The following is a 26,818-nucleotide window of genomic DNA, read 5'->3' on the forward strand; positions in this document are numbered from 1 at the left end:
TATAAAAAACTACAGATGCCCGCATATCCAGTTGAAGAAATTAAAAAACAAGTAGGGAAATTAATTAGCGACAAAATCGTCGAACCGTCTGTATCTGAGTATAACAGCCCATTCTTGTGAGTTCCGAAAAAATCATTACCAAATTCACAAGAGAAGAAATGGAGATTAGTAATTGACTATCGTCAGATAAATAAAAACAAATTTCCACTCCCTAGAATGATGACATTTTGGATCAACTAGGTCGAGCTAAATACTTTTCATGCCTTGACTTGATGTCAGGTTTCCACCAAATAGAACTTAAGGAAAACTCAAGGAATATAACATCTTTTTCAACGAGCAATGGCTCATATCGCTTCACGCGATTACCATTTGGTCTTAAAATAGCACCAAATTAATTTCAGAGGATGATGACTATATCATTCTCAGGTTTAGAACCCTCTCATGCATTCCTTTATATGGATGAATTAATGGTGATAGGATGTTCCGAAAAACACATGATTAAAAAGGAGTATTGCCAGATGACAAGAAATATGACGTCATCAAAAATTTTCCTGTCCCTTATGATGCGGACAGCGGAAGACGATTTGTAGCATTCTGCAACTATTATCGTCGATTTATAAGGAACTTCGCGGACTATTCACGGCACATAACTAGATTATATAAAAAGAATGTCCCTTTTGAATGGTCAAGCGAATGCCAGAACGCATTTGAATACCTTAAAGAAAATCTTATGCATTATTACAATATCCCGATTTTCGCAAAGAATTTTGCATTATAACGAATGCTAGTAAACAAGCTTGCGGAGCAGTTCTAACTCAGAACCGTAACGGGATTCAGCTCCCAATAGCTTATGCATCACGTTCATTTACAAAAGGAGAAAGCAATAAGAGTACAAAGGAACAAGAACTAGCGGCAATTCAACGGGCAATTACCCATTTTAGGCCATACATTTATGGCAAACATTTCACCATTAAAACGGACCACAGACCATTAACGTACCTATTTGCTATGACTAATCCGAGTTCTAAATTAACTCGCATGCGGTTAGAGCTTGAAGAATACGACTTCACAGTAGAATACCTAAAGGAGAAAGATTATTTTATAGCAGACGCATTCTCGCGTATAAATATAACAGAACTCAAAGACATGCAATATAAAGTCCTGAAAGTCACAACCAGGCAACAAAGTAGACAAGATAAAAACTGTACAGTAACAAATAAGGAACTATTGCCTAGGCAAAGTATCCAAAATGTATTTAAGCCCAACGTACACGAAGTCATAACAAATGATGAATTACGAAAAGTAGTGATCATGCGAATAACTGAATCTATTTCTTTACTAAAATGAGGAAATAAAGTTATTGCAAGAATTGATGTTGACTATTTATATACCAATGGAATTTTTGATTTAGGTCAGTTCTTCCAAAGGCTTGAAATGCAAGCCGGTATACTAAAAATCAGCCAACTCAAATTGGCACTGAGTGAAAAAATTCACAACACCATCAGTCATGCATGATTACTGTCCATTAGAACTAGTCTTTGGAAGATTACCAAGGCAGTTCGCAAATTTTAATAAAACAGATAATGTAGAAGATTACTCGAAGGAAATAAAATTTAGATTAGAAATAGCATATAAAAGAGCTAGACTTATGTTAGAAAAAGCTAAGACTTAAAATAAAACCAAACAAATAAAAAAAAAAAAAAAAAAAAAAAAGAATTTCTTTTTCCAAAAAATAACAAAATTCAACATTAATTTTTTTATTATTCTGTCATTACAAAAAAATGCTTTGAGACAAAACATTGCTAATAATTAATAAAAAAAATCAATATCATTTAAAAAAACAAAAATTAATTTTTAAAAATATTAATATTGAGAACTAAATGACTACATGTATTACGTAATTTCTTTAAAAAGGGAGGTGTAGCATATCTACCCTATAAATATACTAAATTAATGGGTACAACTTCAAAACATTGTGACACTTTTTCATAATAAACATAACGTTCAAGTACCCAAAAGACCACCAACAATTACACCAGTATTCCAGCGCTCAAGTAATACGATCTAACACTTATACATAAGCCGATCGCGGAACGTGGGAATGCTGATCTTGCACTTTGCAGCTCAAGTGGTCAGGCCATACATGACATATAGACATACATATGTACATATATGTATATGGAACTATATGTATATAGAATAAGTACTATATGTACGGGTCAGCTCAGCCCAAGTTGAGCGAACAAGAAACATTCGAATTAAGTAACTCTAACTGAGGTTTGGTGTTGTAGAGTCAGAGCGTCTTGACTCTACAACACCAAACCTTCTTTGGAATCTTTTCGAAAATTATATGGCGACCGTGACAGGACCTCAGAACGTCAGGACATCAGGACATGAGACTCGCCTCCGCCGAAAAGTATGTAACGGGCAGAAGGAAGAGTTTCCGACCATATATTTTTTTTTTTTAATTCCTTCTTATTTTTCTCGGGAATAACTCTGTTTTGTTCTGTGTGTTTAGTATTTTCCCAAGTTCTTGTTTAGCGGTTCTTCTCCATGTTGCTCTTGGCCTTTCTACCCTCCTTCTTCCTTGGGGGTTCCAGTCCAGTGCCATCCTTACTATGCTACTAGGGTTTCTCCTGAGAGCATGCCCTATCCACATCCATTTCTTCTTCCTTATTTGGGTGAGTATTGGGGGCTCGCTCGTAACGCGCCACAGCTCTGTGTTGGCTATTCTGTTTGGCTAGAATATCCCACATATGATTCTCAGGCATTTGTTGCTGAAAACCTGCAGTTTCTGCGTTACTTTCTTCGATGCCATGTCTCACTTCCGTATAGCAGTATGGATTTCACACACTCATTGTAGATCCGGAGCTTTGTTCGCCGGCTTATTTCTCTGTTTTTCCAAATGCGGTATAGTCTCCCAAAAGCTGAGCGGGCTTTGCCAAGGCGAGTCGAGACATCATCATCCACTCCACCATTGTTGGATATTATGGTGCCAAGGTATGGGAAACTGTTGACGAACTCGATTGGGTTCCCATTTATGATGATGTTTCCTTGGTTGGAGTGGTTGAATCGCATAGCTTGTGTTTTTGCTACGTTTATCTCGAGTCCGACGCTGCTGGCTATCCTGACGAGGTCATCACTTTTCCTTTGTATATCGCCGAGTCTATGAGAGATAAGACAGATATCGTCTGCATAGTCCGTCCTCAAGGTGTCTGGTGAGACTCCACGTAATTCCGCGCTTGGACAAGCATTAACTCGTCGATCACGATGTTGAAGAGTAGAGGTGATAGAGGGCATCCTTGCCGAATTCCGGTGTTTGTCTGGAAAGGTTCTCTTGTTTTTCCGTTGTGCAGTACCGCCAAGTTGGCATCGTCATACATCGATTTAATGTTAGCGATGAGGTTCGAAGATACTCCTTTCCTTGCAAGTGATCGCCATATTGCTGCCTTCGAACGCCTTCTTGAAGTCGATGAACAGGAGATAAAGCGGGGCTCTCCACAGCTTGCTCGGTAATTCTATGTAGTGTGTTTGCTTGATCTACGCAACTCCTGTGATTCCGCTTTTCCAGGAGGCTGGCACCGTCTCGCCTTCCCATATGCGGGAGAGATGTGGATGCAATATTTCAGCCATCAGTTGGGTGTCAACTTGAAGCAATTCGGCTGGTATGTTGTCTTCGCCAGCTGCCCTGTTGTGATTCAGCTTCTTTATTGCTTTCACGATTTCTCTTACATTCGGGGGTGCAGAGGGTATCCTGCTACTCCCACTTGGCGGCACAACACTCCTGTAGTCTATGGCCACGTTTGGTGATGTGGTGTGGCTAATTCCCATGAAGTGTTGGCGCCATCTTCGAATTTGTGCGTCATCATAAGAGGTTACCTTCTAGATCTCTGACTGGTTTGTTCTGTTTGTGATGGGTTCCTGTGATCCGTGCAATCTGCTGGTATAGTGAGCGCATGTTGTTCTCGCCGGCTGTTCGTTCTGCGTCTGCCGCAAGTCTATCTGGCTGTGCTATTTTGTCCTTTCTGGCCGACCCTTTCACCGCTCTGCATAGTCCGCGATACTCCTCACGGTACTGTGTGAGCTGGTCCGCCAGAGGCTTCAGGTGGTTCCTCCTTCTAATCAGGTCCCAGGTCCCTCCAGATATCGAGTCTGCTCTTCCGCGTTGTTGCAGCCCAATTATTTGCTCAGCTGTGGTCCTTAGCTGTCTGCAGGTGCGCTCCCATGATTGGTCTTCTAGGGTGCTTCCGCAATGTGGACGTCATTCTCGTCCTCAGAGTGGAGTCGCTAAGGGGGCGTTCGGCTGTTATCAGTGTTCCTTGAGTAGTTGCGGTTGAGCTTTATTGAAAGTTCTCCAGTGACCAACTCATGGTCACTGTCTATGGCTGCTCCCCTTTTGTTCCGAACGTCCAGTAGTGAGTGTCTCCATTTCCTGCTAATGCAAATGGTTGCGCGTGTTACCACTAGGAGATGTCCAGGAGTATGTGTGGACATCTTTGTGTGGGAATATTGTGCCGCCGATGACCAGTTGGAATAGCTGACAGAGTTCCACTAATCTCTCTCCGTTTTCATTGCGAGTCCCAGTTCCATGTTTGCCCATGACAGATATTAGTCCGGTGTTGTTGGGGCCTACTTTCGCATTAAAGTCACCCATGAGGATGTTAATGTCACCTTGCCGCGTCTTGCTGAGAGCTGCTGTGAGGGCAGTGTAAAAGTCGTCCTTGGTGTCGTCTTCCGTCGAGGCATAGCATGAATCTGGCCGTCATGAGTCTATCAGAAATGGGTTCCCAGGAGCTCAGTGTCTTTTTTATGCGTTCGGACACATAAATCCCACCCCGTATCTGCTGCCGTCATTGTTGCCACTGTGTAGGACTAGTTTGCTATTTGATGTTGTTGTTTCCCCACTGCCAGACCACCTCATCTCACTGATTCCAGCTATTGAAATATGGAGTCTCTCCATCTCCGAACTGTGTCAATCTAGATGGTTTTCTCAGAGTTCTAACATTCCATTCGTGTCCGTTTTGATATGCCTTTGGTCGTCATCGTTTAATTCTCTCGTTTCTGTTTCGGTAATCGGTTTAAGTTTTTTGACCGATCTGGTGATTGGCCAGATGCGGCTTATCCCAGTGGTGGGGCTGCACCTAACGTCATCGGGGAGTGGCGTCTACGTTGAGGGTGTGAAGTGGTTGGGCAAGAGCAAGCTGCCGATGGTTATTGTATTAGGCATTATGGATGGAAGAATACTTTCTAAAAACTAGAAAAGTATCTTTTTGAGAGGAAAGTTTGTGTGCCATGCTCTCGTCATGGGTGGGGTTTGAACCCACGACCTCGTGTTTGACAGGTAGTTGCGCTATCCACTACACCACGAGGCCCCACAAGTATATAAGGTATATATATTCTTGATCAGGATCAATAGCCGAGTCGATCCGGCCATGTCCGTCTGTCCGTCCGTCTGTCCGTCCGTCTGTCCATCCGTCTGTCTGTCCGTATGAACGTCGGGATCTCAGGGACTATAACAGCTAGAAAGTTGAGATTAGGCATACAGACTCCAGGGACATAGACGCAGCGCAAGTTTGTCGATGCCCACACTTTTGAAAAATGTTTGATATTTTTCATTTTTGTATTAGTCTTGTAAATTTTTATCGATTTGCCAAAAACTTTTTGCCACGCCCACTCTAACGCCCACAAACCGCCCCAAGCTGCCACGCCCACACTTTTGAAAAATGTTTTGATATTTCATTTCATTTTTGTATTAGTCTTGTAAATTTCTATAGATTTTTAGTTTTGTTTTATTAAATGTTTGGGAGAAATTGCGATCGCGTGATTCAGATGACAAATTTTCGCAGAACAAGCCAGCTATGTTTGTTGGTGGGTGATGAATTGGTTAGGATTGGGTTGGTGGTTTAGACAGTGAATTCCATTGGTAGAATTTAGCCCACAAAATCGGCGGATATTACTCCATATCTTTTGTATGGAAGTCTTAAGATTAATCTCCTCGGTAAACTTGTTAATTGCGTCTCTTTTTGAGATTCTAAGGGCGCGCTTAAAGATCGCTGATTTTTTCCTATAACCGATAATGTTTTTGGTGGTAATATTTTTTTTATTTTTGGGAATGCGTAGGGTTTGGAGCTCTTTATCATTGAGTTGTTTTTGGTGGAATGAAATAAATGCGTGATGACTGGAAGGTGATCACTTCCGAAAAAGTTGGTTTCTATTTCCCACTTTGCATGTATTGCCAGCTCTGCTGAGCAAAGAGTGAGGTCTATGTGTGTAAGAGTTTTGTGTGTGCTCAAGTGTGTTGGGCCCTTGTCATTAAGAATGATATAGTTCGACTGCATAATGAATTTTTCCAGGATGGTTCCTTTTTTCTTGTTAGTGCGGGCTTGTTGTTTGAAGGGAGCAGTACTGCTTGCAGATTTTTGATATTAAACACTGATTTTGGTTTGAGGTAAGTGGAGACTATATTAAATTTATGTTGGGAGCATATCTCAATGCAGATTGCATTAAAATCAGTGGAGAGAGTAATTTCTTTGAACTATTAGAGACGGAGTTAAGATGGTATGCAGATGTCTGGAGGCCTACACTCTCCGACATGGACTACAGTGAGTACCGCTGTAATTCAGAGCCCCTCCCCCGCCAAGCGGAAATAGGGTGGAATAGGGTGCATTGAGTTGAATCTTCGATGAGTCTCTTGCAATGTTAATATATGTGGGTGATGTTCTTTTATTAATGCTTGCAGCTCACAGTAGTTATTGACGTAGCCATTTATGTTCCATTGTAGAATTTTAAGAGACATAAGATTCGTAGGGTATTAGATAAATGCTATTAGAGACGGAGTTAAGATGTTCTAACTGAGCAGACGATCTGACCTTCTTTGGAATCCTTTCGAACATTATAGCAGAGACGTCCGGATAATCAAATTGCATTGTAAAGCTAAGTACGAATAAATACCCAAGAAACGAAAACTGCAAGTGTCATTACTGGTAACCGGGTGATCACGTTATAATATAAATTTGGTGGGAGGAACGCACAAAATCTAATGAGCTAGCCGCACGTATTCCGTAGCGAGCAGACCAATAAAAAAATCAGTTCGTTACGTCTGGCGCCCAAAAAACGTGATTATCCCGGCAGTATTCGCCTTCTAGCTTTAAAGCGAACGGTCGTGTTTTTATTCTGCGCTCCGAATTTATTTTTGTTTTGCCAAATCCAACGGTGGATTTTAATAAATTCTTGAATAGTTCAATTTCATAATCAGTACTAGTTAAGTTCCGTTCGCTTCGCGAGTGAATCTTTAGTGATTTGTGCATTATTTTAATAAATAATTCAATATGTTCTCTTCCTGTCTTTGCGTCTTTGTTACTCTCTCTTTCGTGCGTTGTCCGTAGTGCTGTTTGGTGTTGTTTTTGTACTTAACTGCACGGTGTAGCCGCTCTCCCGCTCTCTCGCTCTCCCACACAAAATTCTAAAGTGCAGACTGCGCTCTTGCGGTACATTTTGTCTTTTGGCACAGTGGTCAAAACCCAATTAGATATGGAAACCAATGTTGTCTGCTTCCATAACAAATGCCGTCAGGTAATAAAGCCTGAGCAGTCAAAAATGACCTGTTGGCTATGTGATAGAATGGTGCACACTAAGTGCGCTGGTTTCAAAGGCCAAACAAGGCCCTAATCTAAAATACTGCTGTGATACTTGCCTAGGAGATGCGAATGAAATGAAACTCTTTATGCGCCAAACTAAAGGTGGCTTAAAAGGACTGATCAGCAGTTTTTGAGTGGCTAGAGATAGTTTTCGTCGAGCTGATGATCTTCTTTCCGCGCCAGATTCACAATTTAATAGCCTCAAGCTATTGGAGGAATCTCCAAAGCGCAAGAAAGCCGCTGGTGGTAGGCTTCCTAAGGGAAATGCCCGCAACCTCCAGCAAGCGATCAACAGGACTCCACAGCTGATTAGTTGACGATCGCAGCAACCCTCAATGTGCTTAGATCGGCACTTTTGAAAAATGTTTTGATATTTTCATTTTGTATTAGTCTTGTAAATTTTATCGATTTGCCAAAAACTTTTTGCCACGCCCACTCTAACGCCCACAAACCGCCCCAAGCTGCCACGCCCACACTTTTGAAAAATGTTTTGATATTTCATTTCATTTTTGTATTAGTCTTGTAATTTCTATAGATTTTTTAGTTTTGTTTTTATTAATGTTGGGAGAAATTGCGATCGCGTTTCAGATGACAAATTTTCGCAGAACAAGCCAGCTATGTTTTGTTGGTGGGTGATGAATTGGATAGGATTGGGTTGGTGGTTTAGACAGTGATTCCATTGGTAGAATTTAGCCCACAAATCGGCGGATATTACTCCATATCTTTTGTATGGAAGTCTTAAGATTAATCTCCTCGGTAAACTTGTTAATTGCGTCTCTTTTTGAGATTCTAAGGGCGCGCTTAAAGATCGCTGATTTTTTTCCTATAACAGATAATGTTTTTGGTGGTAATATTTTTTTTATTTTTGGGAATGCGTAGGGTTTGGAGCTCTTTATCATTGAGTTGTTTTTTGTGGAATGAAATAAATGCGTGATGCTGGAAGGTGATCACTTCCGAAAAGTTGGTTTCTATTTCCCACTTTGCATTATGCCAGCTCTGCTGAGCAAAGAGTGAGGTCTATGTGTGTAAGAGTTTTGTGTGTGCTCAAGTGTGTTGGGCCCTTGTCATTAAGAATGATATAGTTCGACTGCATAATGAATTTTTCCAGGATGGTTCCTTTTTCTTGTTAGTGCGGGCTTGTTGTTTGAAGGGAGCAGTACAGCTTGCAGATTTTTGATATTAAACACTGATTTTGGTTGAGGTAAGTGGAGACTATATTAATTTATTTGGGAGCATATCTCAATGCAGATGCATTAAAATCAGTGGAGAGAGTAATTTCTTTGAACTATTAGAGACGGAGTTAAGATGGTATGCAGATGTCTGGAGGCCTACACTCTCCGACATGGACTACAGTGAGTACCGCTGTAATTCAGAGCCCCTCCCCCGCCAAGCGGAAATAGGGTGGAATAGGGTGCATTGAGTTGAATCTTCGATGAGTCTCTTGCAATGTTAATATATGTGGGTGATGTTCTTTTATTAATGCTTGCAGCTCACAGTAGTTATTGACATAGCCATTTATGTTCCATTGTAGAATTTTAGGAGACATAAGATTCGTAGGGTATTAGATAAATGCTATTAGAGACGGAGTTAAGATGTTCTAACTGAGCAGACGATCTGACCTTCTTTGGATCCTTTCGAACATTATAGCAGAGACGTCCGGATAATCAAATCGCATTGTAAGCTAAGTACGAATAAATACCCAAGAACGAAAACTGCAAGTGTCATTACTGGTACGGGTGATCACGTTATAATATAAATTTGGTGGGAGGAACGCACAAAAATCTAATGAGCTAGCCGCACGTATTCCGTAGCGAGCAGACCAATAAAAAAATCAGTTCGTTACGTCTGGCGCCCAAAAAACGTGATTATCCCGGCAGTATTCGCCTTCTAGCTTTAAAGCGAACGGTCGTGTTTTTATTCTGCGCTCCGAATTTATTTTTGTTTTGCCAAATCCAACGGTGGATTTTAATAAATTCTTGAATAGTTCAATTTCATAATCAGTACTAGTTAAAGTTCCGTTCGCTTCGCGAGTGAATCTTTAGTGATTTGTGCATTATTTTAATAAATTAATTCAATATGTTCTCTTCCTGTCTTTGCGTCTTTGTTACTCTCTCTTTCGTGCGTTGTCCGTAGTGCTGTTTGGTGTTGTTTTTGTACTTAACTGCACGGTGTAGCCGCTCTCCCGCTCTCTCGCTCTCCCACACAAAATTCTAAAGTGCAGACTGCGCTCTTGCGGTACATTTTGTCTTTTGGCACAGTGGTCAAAACCCAATTAGATATGGAAACCAATGTTGTCTGCTTCCATAACAAATGCCGTCAGGTAATAAAGCCTGAGCAGTCAAAAATGACCTGTTGGCTATGTGATAGAATGGTGCACACTAAGTGCGCTGGTTTCAAAGGCCAAACAAGGCCCTAATCTAAAATACTGCTGTGATACTTGCCTAGGAGATGCGAATGAAATGAAACTCTTTATGCGCCAAACTAAAGGTGGCTTAAAAGGACTGATCAGCAGTTTTTGAGTGGCTAGAGATAGTTTTCGTCGAGCTGATGATCTTCTTTCCGCGCCAGATTCACAATTTAATAGCCTCAAGCTATTGGAGGAATCTCCAAAGCGCAAGAAAGCCGCTGGTGGTAGGCTTCCTAAGGGAAATGCCCCGCAACCTCCAGCAAGCGATCAACAGGACTCCACAGCTGATTAGTTGACGATCGCAGCAAACCCTCAAATGTTGCTTAGATCGGCAGCTAATAAAGATTCGGAGCAATCCGATCAATCCGTTGTGGAGGGAGTCCATCCTGGGATTACTACAGATTACGTTTTGTCCGCACTGTTCCACTAAAGAAAAAAATTTTAGATTCTCGGCTTTCCCCTGATCAAACATCATCTGATGTACTGTCTTATATACAAGACAAAATAAAAGCCGACAACATCAAAGTGGAAAAATTTAATTTTCCTTACGCTAGAGACACCTCAGGTTTCAAGATAACTGTCCCTAATGAGCTATCCTCGACCATATGTTCTGATGATTTTTGGCCGGATAGTATGGTGGTGAAAGAGTTCGAAGCTTAGATTAAAAATATAAAAAAGGGCCCGTGGGAATAAAACTTCCCTCACGTGGCCAGATTTCTGCCCCATCCCCCTCTACTACTTCTACTTCTTTATATTCAAAAAACTAAAATCTAGTCTCCCTATCTGTTAATAATATGTAAGAGGCTTGAGTAATAAGCTTACTAATTTGTAGTCAGATATCCTTTCCTTGGCATCCCATATTATTGTGTTTACAGAGACTTGGTTAAAACCGGAGATACTTAACTCCGAAGCTTTCCCAGGTATGTACACAGAATACAGGCATGATCGTCCCTCCAGGGGGGGAGGTGGAGTCCTAATTGCTGTTAGGTCTACCGTCACGTCAGAGGAGGTACTTTTTGACGAGTTCCATAACTTAGAATTCATATGCGTAAAGCTGTCATTTTCTGGTAGCGATTTTTATATTACGAGCTCTTACATTCCGCCGACTTCTGAATTTCCTGAATATATTTACTATTTGTCCGCTATCCAATCCGTTTCAAATAGACTGTCCGATAGGGACCAACTAGTTGTTCTAGGTGACTTTAATATACCAGGCACTAAGTGGCCCACAGAAGAACAGTCATACATTCTTTTGCCCAGCACAGCATGACTTTATTGACGGCTTGCTTGATATATCGTTGTCGCAAGTGAATTATATTCGAAATTCTCTTGGTCGTTTATTGGATCTATGCTTTGTTTCAAGTCCTGAAAGTGTGTTTCTGACTAGAGTAGAATCTCTGAGTCAACCAGAAGATCCATACCATCCAACTTTCGAGGTGACAATCAACACAGGTACCGTAATAAAAGAGAGGCCAGAAAAGTCAACCAAACGAATTCATTGTTTTCGAAGGGCAAACTTTCGGAGGCTTCCCTTAATAAGACCTTCCCTTAATAATAAATCATTCGCGTGTACTTATGTACGCTAAAGATGTAAAACTATGTCTCCAGTATAAGGACATTTCTCGCCATTTGGACTTACAATCCGATCTAGATTGCTTTTAAACCTGGTGCTGTGATAATGTATTAAACTTAAATGGTTCTAAGTGTAAAGTTATGACCTTTTGTCGTGCCAACTTAATGCACGCGACTTATACTCTAAGTGGGTGCTCTTTGCACAGAATAACACATGTTGATGATCTGTTTTTCTGGACCCTAAGCATACATTTTCAGACCATATTTTGTCTATTGTCAATAAGGCCTGGGGTGTGCTTGGTTTTATAAAACGGTGGTCAAAGGGATATGATGATGCTTACCTGACCAAAACCTTATTTATTTCTCTAGTCCGTCCGATCCTCGAGTATGGATCACCTGTTTGGAGTCCACAATATGAAGTTTACTCGGACCGCATCGAATCGGTTCAAAAGAACTTCTTACTTTTTGCCTTACGGCGCCTTAATTGGGATACAAACCTTATATTACCTCCTATTGCAGTAGACTAATGTTAATTAATTTACACTCCCTAGCTAACCGTAGAACTATGCTTGGAACAGTCTTTATTTTTAACCTTATTCGTGGTGAAGTGGATAGTCCCGACTTGGTTAGTCGGCTAAACTTCACTGTTCCAAGAAGATTTACTAGAAATTACGTACCTCTAATTTTAAATCAATGTAGATCTAATTATGAGTGGCACGATCCCTAAAGAGTATTATGTTCTGACTATAATAGATTCTATCCTATTATCTCTGTAGACGACGGGGGCCGGAAAAGTAGATGTCGCAAAATGTCCCAGAATTTAATAGATACACAAGGGGTTGGGGCTCGTCCTTCTCGTTTGGGGTTTTATTTTCAAGTAATTTTCTCACATAAAATAACGGCTTCATGTCCCACTTCCGAAACATTCCGCCAACAGCGATGCTCTGCTGGCGGGATACCGGACTCAGCTGTTCAGCATGAACATTCTCCCCCCCTTGCAAGAGGAATACTTGCACATTTAGGACAGAGAACAGCGTCCCGAAAGAATCCATCCCAGCTTGGAATTTTGTGCCATGGGCAGGCCGTCCTGGCTCGCGATGATACCCGGCAGCATCAGGTCGGCGTAAACGTCTGCTCCAAGGACAGCCGAGACAAGCGCTAGGTGGAACCACCGGTCGTCCGCTAGCGTCATGTTGTGGAACATGTCCTGCACCTTCGGATCCAGGGGCTGTGCCGGCGTCCGGCTCTGCATCTGCTCGTCCACCACCATCAGCAGCTGTTTGCTCATCCGGGACGTTTTCGAGCGAATCTCGGTGGTGCACAGCCGTTCGTTGCCCACGCCCGTGACGGCCAAGTTGAGGGCCTTCACCAGCGAGACGTGGATGCGACTCACGGGGCAGCACGGATCCACCAAGACTCGCACATCGAATCTCTTCTGCTCGGACCCAATGAGCACGGCAGCGGTCGGAAGGATGCTGACGCTCGTCCGCACCAAGCTAGGCGCGCCCGTCGGCGTTGACAATGAGCTGTGGGGTGGGGACCTATCCATCGGCGAGGCTGAGCGTCGTGACCCGGTCGAACCCACCTCCTGACGCCGTGAGGCTGAGGCGCTGCTTGTGGCTCACGCTTCCGTTGAGGCCTCGAAGAGCCTGGCTGTTCGCCGCGGATGTGCAGCAGAGTGTGGTGGGCCTCTCGGCAGATGCGGCACCTCGCTTTGCTGCGACACGACCGGCCCGAATGCTCGTGGGCCAGACAGTTAGCGCAGTACTTGTTAATCAAGACTGCCCGGAGCCGCTTCACAGCCGGCAGTTGCAGGAATCGCTGGCAGCTCCTCAATGGATGAATCCCCCTGCACACTCGACAGCGGTATACACCGTGGCGGATCGCTGGAGCCATTGTATATGCGGCTACATAAGAAATGGGCAAAATAAAAAATTAAATGAGATAGATGCGGATGATCATGACACATGGACAACGTAGGACGACACAACTTAGGACTCGTCAGTAGCAGGTTTTCAAATACTTAAAGTATGGAGGAGTCTTTCGACTCATTCGGGCTGTCCATTGGAAGGCGGATCATTTTTGCCACTGGTCTCCGGACGACCCCCCGTGCTGTGAGCACGTCTGCCACTCTGACCTTGCCGTCCACGCCGGGACAGACCACTTGGATACGCCCAAGTCGCCACTCGTTGGATGGCAAGTTCTCCTCTTTGATCACCACCATGTCTCCAGCCTGGAGATCTCGCGTTGGGAACTTCCATTTATTCCTTTTGTGGAGTTCCTTTAGGTATTCCTCCTTCCAACGCAGGCAGAACTGCTGATTCAGGGCTTTCAACCTCCGCCACCGATTGATAATGGAGCTGGGACCTTCTTTAACCTCAGGTTCTGCTACCGCAAGTAATGGTCCACCGATTAGAAAATGCCCAGGGCTCAGAGCGATAAGGTCCGTGGATCTTCGGACATTGGCGAGATGGGCCTGGAGTTCAAACAGGCCTCAATCTTCGCCAGGAGGGTAGTCAGTTCCTCGAACGTGTATTTCCCAGCGGCTGTGTACTTGTAAAAATGCGACTTGAAGCTCTTCACACCTGCCTCCCAAAGCCCTCCCATATGAGGTGCGCCAGGAGGGTTGAAATGCCAGGACACATTCTGAAGACTGTGCTGCGATAAAACCGATGTTCTGGTAGCTTCAATGAAATCCTTTGATAAGGACGTGGAAGCTCCGACAAACGTTTTCCCGTTGTCAGAGTAGACGTGTTGTGGACACCCACGCCGAGCGAAAAAACGGGAGAATGCGGCCAGGAACTTCTCTGTAGTCAAGTCCGAGGTCGCTTCGAGGTGGATAGCCCGGGTAGTAAAACACACAAAAACGCACACGTACCCCTTTGTGATTTTGCAGGCTCGACCGACATAACTCTTGACGTCAAATGGTCCTGCGAAGTCCACTCCCGTATGGGTGAACGGTCTGGAAAACGTGGACCTCGCACGGGGCAAATTCCCCATCAACTGCGTCTGCAGTCTCTTCTTGTGAATAACACACACTCGGCACGAATGTATTGTTCGTTTCACCAACATTTTAAGCTTGGGAATCCAGAATTTGGAACGGATCAGTCGGATCATTAATTGATTCCCCCCATGCAAGGATATGCGATGGATAAACAAGACTTGAAGTTCGGCGAACCTACACCGTGCAGGAAGGATGATCGGATGTTTTTCATCATAACTAAGCATTTCAGATGCTTGTAACCTGCCGCTTGCTCTCAAGACCCCATTCCCGTCAAGAAAGGGGTTTAGGTTCGAAATTGCGCTTGCGGGTGGAACTGGTTGCTTGTTGCTCAAAACCTTATATTCGGCGGGAAACTCATTCTTCTGAGTGAGCACAATTAGCCGCTCCTGCACCTCCGACAACTCCGCCGCAGTGAGTTCTGCCGATGAGGCTACACCTTCCCTCCGGCAACTTTTCACAAAACGAAACACATAAGCAAGAACTCGCAGAGCTCGGTCAAAGGCTGAGAACCTCTCTAGGATTTCAACTGCTGAGGGCACTGCGACCGTGTGGCATTTGACGGGGCGCTGCTCAAGCTCAGTCTCCGGATGGACCAACAACTCACTCGGCCACTGCTCCTGTTTGAGGTGCAACCAAGCTGGCCCACGCCACCACAGTGCGCTGTCCTTCAGCTCTTGGGGTGAGACGCCCCGGCTTGCCAGATCAGCTGGATTGTCTTCGGATCGTACATGTCCCCACTTGCTTCCGCCGGTACACTGTTCGATTTTTGCGACCCTGTTGGCAACGAATGTTGTCCAGGTGCACGCTGGCTTACTCAGCCATGCAAGAACGATCGTGGAGTCGGTCCAGTAAAAGGTCTCATAAACATGAGGAGGCATTTCAGAATTACTAGAGCTGCCAGCTCCGTGAGCAGCACTGCTCCGCACAATTCCAAGCGTGGTATGGAGATGGATCTGACAGGAGCGACTCGGGTTTTGGATGTAAGTAGATGAGTACAACAGCCTTCCTTCGTTTCGATTCGGACGAAAATAGCAGCCCCATAGGCGTCCTGTGACGCGTCGCAAAACGCATGGTACTGAAGTTTCGCAGCTGGATGGAAACGTACCCATCTCGGAATACGAATCTCCTTCAGGGCAGGATACCCTTCTAGGAACTCCCGCCACTGGGTCGCGAGATCCCGGGGGAGTGGCTGATCCCAGCCCAGCTCCCGTAGCCAAATTTTCTGCATAAAAATCTTGGCTCGGACTACGAAAGGTGATAGCCATCCTGCTGGGTCGAACAGTTTGGCTATCTGAGATAAAACCTCTCGTTTTGTGTAAAAAAGAAACTATCGGATGTAGCTTGCCAACGGATCCCAAGAGTTTTCGCCGTACTAGCCTCTTCAAGCTCCAGAAAGTCTGCACTAATCAAGTGCTCCTTTGGAACCTCTTGTAGGAGTTTTCTTTCGTTCGAGGTCCACTTCCGTAATGGAAAACCAGCACTCTCAAGAGCCAGCCGAAGCTCCTCGATGGCTAAAACTGCCGACTGCTTAGTGTGAGTGCCTGCGAGCACATCGTCAACGTACATGAAGTTCGAGATGATGTCACTTGCCAAAGGATATTGGCCTCGGATATCCTGAGCCAACTGTTGTAGAACGCGGATGGCTAGGAAAGGCGCACAGTTTACGCCGAAGGTGACTGTATCGAGTTCATAGTCACAGAGCTCTCCATCCTTATTGCGAAAGAGGATTCTCTGAAAGCGCGTATGGGTTGAATTTACCCGAATTTGCCTGTACATTTTGTGATGTCCGCATTGAACACATACTTGAAGAAACGCCATTTTAGAATCTGGATAGTAAGATCGGACTGCAGTACGGGCCCCGCATGAAGGATATCATTGAGGCTGTTCCCGTTTGATGAAGGATTGGAAGCATTAAACACAACGCGAACCTTCGTTGTGGTGCTGTCTGGTTTGAAGACAGCATGATGGGGCAAATAAAAATTATTAGAGTCGTCCGGAGAGACTTGGTGCATATGCCCTAAATCTAAATACTCTTGAATGACTGAGTCGTACTGCTTTTTTGACACAACGTCTTTATTCAGTCGAATCTCGTTTCGGAGGAACTGAGCCAGTGCGACCGACCTGGAGTGCCCAAGGTTGATATTGTTAGGCTCTTTAAAGGGCAACGAAACCACATACCTCCCATCCTCGTTCCTTTTGGTAGATTGGACAAAGTTTTCCTCGCAAATCGAGGTGGATTCCCTAACCCGCTTCACTGGAACATCCTCCACCTCCCAAAATTTTGTGAGAATGTTGTCCAGTCTGGACTCGGTGACAGCTAGTCGGGACGAAAATGAGCATATTCTGCTTGTGGGATTCGTTGCGATCGGACCGCAAAGAATCCATCCGAATATGGTCTCCTGGCCAAGAAGCGTGCCACAGATATTGGGATGGGAGCCGCTGAGAATGATCGATGGCAGGATATCGGCACCGATCAGAACGTCGATCTGCGAACTCCGGTAGAAATTTGGGTCTGCTAGTTGCAAAGGCGGCAGATGCTTTAAAGAGTCCTCAGGTAAAGTAAAGGATGGGAGACTCCCGGCCAGTTGTGGTAGTACATATGCAGAAGTCTTAATTTGGATGTGGGGCTTGACCGGAGAACCTATGCTGAGTTGACAGCGCTTACGGGGCTGAGCCGCAACAGTGAGGTTGAGCCCTGAAACTTGAGCATGGATGGATTCATAAGGCAACTTAATCAAGTTGAACAAGCGTTCTGAAATAAAGGTTGCCTCAGAACCCGAGTCAATAAGTGCCCGTGCTGAGTATTTGATGCCTGAATGGCAAATCTCTATTAAAGCTGTACTCAGGAGGACCCCTTGAAACGTTTACAGCCAGAAACGTTTGCACATTCGGTTGATTCGTTAATGGAGTGGACTGTATATCTTGCTGGTGGTTAAATGTGGATACGTGGGCCTGGTGGTCAGGATTGACCGCTGACTGGACTGGTGGAGTGCCGCTTCGGTGTAGGAGAGTGTTGTGGCGCCCTTTACAAGTATTGCAATTATGCGTGCTAGTGCAATCCCTAAGCAGATGCGTTCTAGCAAAACAGTTTAAGCACAACTTCTGCTGTTTTATATATTTCTCCCGCTCTCCGACTGGCATTCGTAAGAATAACGGACATACTCGGATAGGATGGTTCTCTTGCGAACAAAGTTTACAGGATTGTGGAGTTACCGTCACTCTATTCTCAAAGGTCTGGATCGCCCGCGGGCTATTGTCAGTCCGCAGTGCTCTGGATTGAACGTTTGGCTTAAAATCTTCGATCGCCTCGAGCGTTCGATGACGATCTTGTAAGAAAGCCTGGAATTCAGCTCACAGTGGAATATCTGTCTTACTCATAAGGGATTGTTCCCATAGAGACAGCGTTAGCTTTGGCAACTTGGCAGAGCACAGAAAAACGAGCAGGCAATCCCAGTTAGAGGTGTCGATTTTTGCTATTTTCAAAGCTGTTAAACAACCTTGAATTGTGCTCTCTAACTGTTTCAAGGAATTGCCGCATTCAAGGCCAACAGAAGGTAAATTAAACAAAATCTTAAGCTGACTGTTGACCAGTAGCCTCTTGTTTTCGAAACGATTCTGCAAGTTTCTCCAGGCTGATTCGAATCCATCATTGGTTAAGGGTGATAAGGCCACAATGGATTTAGCCTCACCACTAGTTTTAGCATTGAGATGGAACAACTTTTCAACTTCTGAAAGCCGAGGGTTGTGTATGTAGATGGCTGAGAAAAGATCCCGAAACGTGGGCCAGTGCACATAGTCCCCACTGAAACTGTCGCACTCGACTGGGGGTAAGCGACACCCTCCCTGAGGAGGCGCCGGAATGGAGGCCTGAACGGCCTGTTGCGAGCGTGAACCTTCTTCAATGATCTCGTTGAGGCTCGCTGCGCACCGCTCGTAAACGGCATAACAGTAGTCATACTTGGACTGCATGACTGTTATTGTGTCTGTGGATCCCAGACCGGACAGAGCTTCGGAGCACGCCTCGTATTCCTTCTCCACCTTGTCCCATAGGGCCCTGATCTGCTCGAGTCGCACCCTACTTGTGTGGATTGACGGACTTGTGACTGCTGGGGTGTTGACTCTGGCCTCGAACTGACCTACTCTATCGGTTATGGTCATGAATTTCATCAAGGCCCTGTCTGCCTCAGCTTGCGTCATTTTTGCGGTTGCTCTCGTAATTTGGGGTGAGAAGTCTAAATTCGGTTTCGTGTTCGGTGCTGACCGTGGAACTTGGAGCGACGTGCTCGTGGATTTCCGTGGAGTTGTCGATGGGCTTTTGCTTCGAGTGGGACTTGGGCTTTTGAAGGGCACAGAGGACTCGCTCTTGGCTCTAACTCGTTGAGACGTTTTGGAAACAGTCAAACGGGTCTTTACCTCCTCACCGTGGCCAATTGGCATATTAAGCTCTCGGAGGAGCCGAAAACCGTGTGGGGGCGAAACAGTCTGTCCACTTGGACAAATACGGGGACGCTGGATAAAGCGTGCAACCAAGCTCGAAACAACTTATATATTGGGACGCTGGATAAAGCGTGCAACCAAGATCGAAAGAACTTATATATTGGGACGCTGGATAAAGCGTGCAACCAAGCTCGAAACAACTTCTATATTGGGACGCTGGATAAAGCGTGCAACCAAGATCGAAAATAACTTATATATTGGGACGCTGGATTAAGCGTGCAACCAAGCTCGAAACAACTTATATATTGGGGCGCTGGATAAGCGTGCGACCAGTTGGCTCGATCGGAATGTTCCGTATTTGGGAAAAAAAAATAACTGGAGTCGCTAGATAAAGCGGACACCCAAAATAATTGAAAGCTAAGGATTGTTGATTTGGAGTTATACTGGGTCGCTCGATAAAGCGCACAAAAGTAATTAAGAACCAAATTATCGCATCAATTTAGACAGGGTGTGGGGGCGCAGGACAACGCGTGAAAAAAGATGTGACAATCGGAACAAAAAGAGAAAAAACACCGGGGTCGCTGTATTGAGCGAGAGACAAAATCAAAAGAAAAATGAATAATCGGAATTAATCGATTTAGACAAAAATAAGGGGGCGCCGGATTGCGCTTGAAAACAAATGGTAATCGTTACAAATTATGTTATCGTTTTATATAAAACCTGGGGTCGCTGGATTAAGCGCGGAATACACAATAATCGGAATAAATGTTGCTATCGATTGAGAAAAAAAACAGATATGAGGGCGCTGGATCACGCTGGACTATAATTGTTGATGTGGGACGCTGGATAAGCGTGGATGTTCGGCCAATTTTTTGAGACGATATATGCGAATCGGATATGCGAATAAATCAAGAACGGAGTTAAAAAAAAGTATTAAAGAAACAAAAATAAACACACACTGACACTTTCTATGGGAAACTAGAAAAAAGTAGTGTCAGTGTGAACGGTCCCTTATTGGAATAGGCCCTAGAGTGGCTACCTTGACACATACGTACATATGCTGGTACACACATATATATATACAATATGTAAATGTTAGCGCCGATGGTTGTTTTTAAAATTTGTTTTTTTGTTATTCTTTTTTCTCTTACTGCGTTGGAGGTTGTGTTCGTGGATGTGTTCGTCGTAGTGTTGGCTGCAGCCGGTTCTTATCTGCCGGTCCAACAAAACGTCTGTGCTTGTCGTGTGTGTGGAAGCTTTCGTGTATGTGAAAAAGTAAACAATAACATTAATATATGTATGTACATATATGGTATGATATGGATGATATGGATGATATTAATGTCTGTTTGAATGTTTTGAATGGTTTGGCAATTAATGAAACACCCTATGACCATGCAGATGTACGACGTTGCGTATGTGCCATGTACGCAATGTATGCAGATGCAATGGACATATGTATGTACATCGATCGGCCAACATACATGGAATGTCTGTATGCTTTTGTGTATGTGAAAGTTTGGGTGGCGAATTTAGTTTTTTATTTGGTGTTTTTATTGGAAAGTTGATGATTGGCTGATAACATAAAAGGGAAAGGATGCATACAGAATATACACACGAACATATATTATTGCGCAGGTGGCCACTAGTTGATAGTGAGCGGATTTTGATCGCAGCAATATATAAGGTTGTCAAATATCTCCCTTCCGCCTTTTTGGTTTTTTTGAATTTCGCGGCTATGTACAAAGCGCTACAGAGCTCGTATCTGGCAATACTATACATAATATGAAAGGTCTTGACATAACCTACAAAACGACGCTATGCATGATTAGTTTGGATATTGCGTTTAACAGTTATAGACGTGTAAACATGGAGTTCACTAACGCCGAAATTCGCGCTATTTTAAAGTTTTCCTTCGTTAAAGGCAAATCCGCTAGAGAAACGTTCCGTAAGATTAATGGTGTTTTGGGGGATGGTACTCTATCACTTCAAACCGCGGAGGAATGGTTTCGACGATTCAGAGCCGGTGAAAACGACACCATGGATAAGCCAGCCGGCGGAAGACCTGTGACGACAAATACCGATCAAATCATGGAATACATCAAGTTAGACCGGCATGTGGCATCTCGTGACATCGCCCAGGAGATGGGAGTTAGTCACCAAACCATTTTAAACCATCTGCAGAAGGCTGGATACAAAAAATAGCTTGAAGTTTGGGTGCCGCATGATTTGACGCAAAAAAACCTTCTGGACCGAATCAACGCCTGCGATATGCTGCTGAAACGGAACGAACTCGACCCATTCTTGAAGCGGATGGTGACTGGCGACGAAAAATGGATCACATACGACAATATCAAGCGAAAACGGTTGTGGTCGAAGGCCGGTGAATCGTCCCAAACATTGGCCAAGCCGGGATTGACGGCCAGGAAGGTTTTGCTGTGTGTTTGGTGGGATTGGAAGGGAATCATCCACTATGAGCTGCTCCCATATGGCCAGACGCTTAATTCTACCATCTACTGCGAAAAACTGGATAGCTTGAAGCAGGAGATCGACCAGAAGCGTCCAGAATTGGCCAACAGGAAGGATGTAGTGTTCCACCAGGACAACGCCAGACCACACACTTCGTTGATGACTCGTCAGAAGCTACGGGAGCTCGGATGGGAGGTGTTATCGCATCCACCATATAGCCCAGACATAGCGCCAAGTGATTACCACCTGTTCCTGTCCATTGCGAATGCCCTTGGTGGTGTAAATGTGAACTCAAAAGAGGCTTGTGAAAAGTGGCTGTCCGAGTTCTTCGCAAATAAGGAGGGGGGCTTCTACGAGGGAGGTATTATGAAGTTGCCGTCTAGATGGAAACAGATTATCAACCAAAACGGCGCATATTTGAACTAAATCCGATCACTGTAACACTTTTTATAAAGCATTGAATAAAGAGCAAAAAAGCGGAAGGGAGATATTTGACAACCTTATATATGCGTATGTATATACATATATGGTGGGGATTTTGGCACCGTACTTATCTCGGCAAAGCGCTGGATGATCCGGCTCGAAGGACCAAAAATGTAGACGTCGGGGGCCGGAAAAGTAGATGTCGCAAAATGTCCCAGAATTTAATAGAAACACAAGGGGTTGGGGCTCGTCCTTCTCGTTTGGGGTTTTATTTTCAAGTAATTTTCTCACATAAAATAACGGCTTCATGTCCCACTTCCGAAACATTCCGCCAACAGCGATGCTCTGCTGGCGGGATACCGGACTCAGCTGTTCAGCATGAACAATCTCTAATTTTGACTCTCTGCAGTTCTTAAAGCTATCAATACTATCGTATTTAACAAATTCTTAAATCTTACTGGTATATATGTATATTTTCTCGTTCTTTACTGTCTTCCATATCGCGTCTATCTTTCCGCGATTCGAGCCGTACGATATACGGCAGCGCCCCTCGGTCGGTTGGGCGGAAGGTGTGACCGTTGGACTCTAGCGTTAATCAACAAAAAAAATCAGTATGGGTAGAAGTTACCGTCTTAAAAAGGAAGATTTCGCAGGGAAAGGCTCTGAAATGGTACATATCAAATAACAAACACTGGAGGACTTGGGCCGAATTCATAGATAGTTTCCTAACATACTTCCTGTCCAGGGGGTACATCACGAAACTCGCGGACAAGGTGAAACAATGGGGAACGCATTCAAGGACTACATGGTCGAGATGAAGACCCTGATAAGACGCCTTGGGAACGGGAAAAAGGAAACGCTAGAGCTCATCAAGGAGAATTGCACGCCAGACCTCCGAATAGCGTTGAGATCTTACCGGCAGATGAGTACGAGGAATTGCACAAGGAACGGGAAGCCTTTGCGGAAGAGCATAAATTCAGCCGCAACAAAGCCGGCCGCAACACACATCACGTGTAGAAGGTGTAAGGACTCAGGAGATCTAGGTTCGCAGACCCAGGAACAGTGGGGGTAATATACCCCGGGTTCAGTCTAGGCAACAAAACACAACCCTATGGTGGCCGCTAGTCACCACCAAGAGGCACAATGGAACGACTCTTAGGGGCAACTCGGGTCAGAACCCAACCCATGTTGCCAATCCGCAAGAAGCTTGTCGCAGGTGCGGTAAACACTACCATTGGAATCCGAAGTACGGAATTCTGCCAGATAACGGGAAATGGCGATCCCAGCCGCAGAGAGCCGAGCCGGGGTCTCAAGGTGCCGCCTCTCCAAACTAACTGGAAAATTAATCGAAGAGGAGCAGAAGTTGTCCGCAGCGGTAACGATCGGTGGGGACACGTACAAGGCCACGATCGACACCGGGACAACAGCAAGCTTCATAAGCGAAGAGCTAGCGGACCAGCTGGCTGCCCATGGAGCGATTACAAGGATACGACGACAGGTTAGGTTTGCAGATGGAAGGTGCGACGAAATCAACGCAAAGCTCGAAATAGGAGTGGAGTTCGGCAACAGGCGACTCGTCATGAGCCTGCTGATATTACCAGGGTTAGTGGATGCGTTGGTGCTGGGTGGAATTTCCGCAAGTCGGGGCCCAGATCAGGATACCGGCCAGAGGCAGACACAATGGGTGGCTCGCAGTAGTCCAAAAGGACGGCAAAGGGGATGACATGAATAAATTCCTGGAAACAGACCTCGCGGAGTTTTACTCCATGACCGGAACATCTAGTATAGCCGAGCACACGATAACCATGAAGAATAATAAATCAATTAAGCAGAGATACTACACAGTGTGGACCTCAAGAATGGGTATTGGCAAATACCGTTGGAAGAGTCAAGCCGGGGATTTACGGCTTTCACGGTCCCAGGGAAAGGGCTGTTCCAATGGAGAGTGTTTCCGTTTGGATTACACTCCCCGTCAGCCACATTTCAACGAGCCCTGGATCAGGTGATTGGACCGGAAATGTCGCCTTTGCGTATCAAGATGACATCATCGTGATTGGCCGTACCCTAGAGGAACACAGAAGAAACCTCAGTGAAGTGTTTCGTCGTTTGAAGAACGCGAACCTAAGAATAAACCCAGAGAAATACCAGTTCTTCAAGCAAGAACTACTGTACCTAGGTCACCGCGTCACAAGCCAAGGGATAGGCACCGACCCAGAGAAGGTAGCGGCCATAGCACAGCTAGAACGACCGCGAGCTGAGGCAATACCGAGGAGTGCCTGACTTCGCGCGCATTGTAAGGCCACTCAACGACCTCCTTCGTAAGGGTACCAAGTGGACATGGTCACAGGACCACCAGCAGTGACCGAAGATGTAGTGACCTGGGAGCTATGTCTTCCGCGGCAGCTGAGAGAAACTGTACCGCGCGAAAACCACGACTCCCCGGCAGCCGGCCATGTAGGCAGTCGTAAGACGATTGCGTGGGTTGCAGCCCGGTACTACTGGCCAGGAATGCAGAGAGACGCAAGGGCCTACGTTCGGAAATGCGAGGACTGCGCAAGGTTCAAACCGAATCAGCGGCAGGCGGCGGGAAAGATGTTGACACAGATCCCGGAAGAGACCTGGGCGACAGTGTACGCTGAGAAGATGAAAGAGATCTTCGAGATTGTGCGGAGAAACCAGGAAGAGTGTCGTAGGACCAAGCAAGGCATTACAACCTGAGGAGAATGCAGTGGAAGCCAAGGATTGGTAAAGCGGTGTGGGCCAAAGAGCACCGTTTATCAAAAGCGGCTGAAGGGTTTGCTGCCAAACTAGCTCCGAGGTTCAAGAGGTACCAGATTGTGGATTTCATATCGCCAGTGATGTGTACGATTCGCCACCGAAAGAACAGAACGGAGCGCACGGTACACGTCAGCGACCTTAAGCAACAGGATCTGGAGAAGAATGACGTGGATGTGGATCCGTAGGAAGGGAATAGGGTAAGCGTGCAGTAGAGCCAACTATACCCGAGAATGGACAGGGCCAGTCATCCGTTTCACAGTCAGGCCAAAGCCGGAGTCAACGGAGACATGCCGCGAGCAAACCGGAAAACTGTGTCCTAAGAACATGCCTGAAGACGACTGTTTATTCGTCTGGAAACCGCCAGAGTCAACAGCCCCACCACCGGCGGGGCCCAAAGGCGAGACCACCACTGTCGGTATGGAGAAATGGCAGGACCCGAGAACGGACGTAACACGACACCCGTTTCAGCGTCAGGCCAAGGCGAAAGTCAGCGGGGCCATGCAGCGAGCAAGCCGGAATACTGTTTCTTCCCCGCGGACATCAGGATTCCACGACTAACATCTGACACAGGTACACTCAGTGTATCTCAAATACAAGCAGCAGAGGCGACCGCTTAAGCGTCAGGCCGAAGCCGGAGTCAACGGGGCACGGAGAGGCAGTGGAACCACCAGACCAAGGAACCCACATAATCCCGAGGAAGCGGAAAGGCGGTACAGCAGTACCGCAAGGCACACAAAATGAGGCTGCAGGGAAGAAAGTCAAGAAGGAAGTGGGCGCCTCGATCACAAGGCGGTCGATCGGCGCTCGATAGTGTCAATCGATGGGCAGAAACATCGGAAAAAGCAGCACATGACGTGTCACACTATGGAAACACTATGGTCATCGAGTGGCAACGCCGCGCCAACATAAGTTATCGGAAACAATCGATCGACGGCCAGTAGTGTGACGAGATGGCGAGAAGACGAAAACGCGGAATGCGGGAAGAAGAGTGGTGGACGAAGTAGCGTCACGGAAATTCGAATGGGCGGCAAATTTGAAAAAAAAAAGGAACGAGGAACGTACTGGAAGGAGATCGGCGCGGTGGAACTCGAGATGGAACTGGAAGCGTCAACGAGATCTCAGGAGTGTTCCGCGGTAACTGCAAGGCCGAATTCTACATTTTCCCGAAGAAAGGGGGAGATGTGAGGAGTTGAAACTCCGCACAAATGCGGATGGTGATCGCATGAGAAGGGCCTGCCGTTGCCAGTTACGCAACAAGGCAAGGCGTAGTAACGGCAGTGCGAAGCCCGGAGAAAGAGAGTTTGGAGACTCTGGGCTGGAGAAAGAGAGTTTGGAGACTCTAGAGGAAGAGAGTTTAGAGACTCGGGAAATGGAGAGAAAGAGAGTGGAGACTCCGGACTTACTGAGAAGAGAGGTTGGAGAGTCAGCAGGCTCAAAGGCAAATAACGGAACACATCGAACTTTGGACCGGGCCAACGGTAAAATCGTGGACTTTGGATTCGGAGACTGGAGACCAAAGGGGTGAACCGTTAGAGGAGGCCTATATAAACAGGCCGAACGCTGGAAGCGGGTCAGACAGTCGAGGAGAGCAAGTGTACGAATTAACAACGTGAAATCGAAGTCAGCAGAGGAGCTACAGCCGTGGTAGTCAACAAGGAGCAAGATCGCTACGTCAAGACGTTCGGGACGAGAAGGTTTCCGAATTGAGACGAAGGTAGCTGAGGTCCAGTACGACGACGCACGAGTAGCCCAGAAGCGCCCAACAGGCGAATCCAAACCAAGGAGGGCACAGGATAAGCGGCAGGGATTGTGGTGTAGACCCGGAGAACTCTGTAGGAGACCGCGAACGTGAACCAGGCGATCGCCTAGGTGTGTCCGTGCGATCCGAACAGGCGTGATACCGGCGCCACCAGTCCGAACCAGACGTGGGGTTGACGTGTTGCTGTTCCACAGGCGTATGCCTTGGGGATCACAGCCGTTAGCTGCCGTGAGTCTGCGTAAGACAACCACTCTCAGCCCAAGCGACGAGCGCCCAACCACATTCAGGACGACAGGAGCGGCGAGACAGCGGAACGAGGCCGGTGAACAAAC

The 26,818-nt window shown here is 45.7% G+C and overlaps 2 protein-coding genes across 2 annotated transcripts; both read right to left on the minus strand.

Annotated features, from left to right (window-relative positions):
• Positions 1-12,476: 12,476 nt before the first annotated feature.
• On the minus strand, positions 12,477-13,201 carry LOC120448228. Its single transcript, XM_039630126.1, has 2 exons — positions 12,942-13,201; positions 12,477-12,682 (listed from the first exon to the last, which is right to left on the minus strand). The coding sequence occupies exons 1-2, from the start codon at positions 13,163-13,165 to the stop codon at positions 12,589-12,591; spliced, it is 318 nt and encodes a 105-aa protein (XP_039486060.1). The 5' UTR covers positions 13,166-13,201; the 3' UTR covers positions 12,477-12,588.
• An 845-nt stretch (positions 13,202-14,046) lies between these two features.
• On the minus strand, positions 14,047-18,817 carry LOC122756464. The gene is made up of 7 exons (XM_044006069.1): positions 18,310-18,817; positions 16,992-17,315; positions 16,799-16,874; positions 16,424-16,741; positions 15,994-16,349; positions 15,565-15,865; positions 14,047-15,454 (listed from the first exon to the last, which is right to left on the minus strand). The coding sequence occupies exons 1-7, from the start codon at positions 18,815-18,817 to the stop codon at positions 14,047-14,049; spliced, it is 3,291 nt and encodes a 1,096-aa protein (XP_043862004.1).
• Between the last annotated feature and the right edge of the window lie 8,001 nt (positions 18,818-26,818).

This window comes from Drosophila santomea, chromosome 3L (assembly GCF_016746245.2).
Source record: "Drosophila santomea strain STO CAGO 1482 chromosome 3L, Prin_Dsan_1.1, whole genome shotgun sequence".
Lineage (NCBI taxonomy): Eukaryota > Metazoa > Arthropoda > Insecta > Diptera > Drosophilidae > Drosophila > Drosophila santomea.

What these genes read in the sequence shown, in the direction of transcription:
- LOC120448228 (XM_039630126.1), bottom strand. Translation starts at nt 13,165, where the DNA reads ATGGATAGGTCCCCACCCCACAGCTCATTGTCAACGCCGACGGGCGCG. An exon ending in ACGGGCGTGGGCAACGAACG is followed by an intron (nt 12,683 to 12,941) that starts GCTGTGCACCAC and finishes CCCATGGCACAA; the next exon opens with AATTCCAAGCTGGGATGGAT.
- LOC122756464 (XM_044006069.1), bottom strand. Translation starts at nt 18,817, where the DNA reads ATGACGCAAGCTGAGGCAGACAGGGCCTTGATGAAATTCATGACCATA. An exon ending in TCTCAATGCTAAAACTAGTG is followed by an intron (nt 17,316 to 18,309) that starts GTGAGGCTAAAT and finishes CTCAAGTTTCAG; the next exon opens with GGCTCAACCTCACTGTTGCG. An exon ending in ATTCGGATGGATTCTTTGCG is followed by an intron (nt 16,875 to 16,991) that starts GTCCGATCGCAA and finishes AGGATGTTCCAG; the next exon opens with TGAAGCGGGTTAGGGAATCC.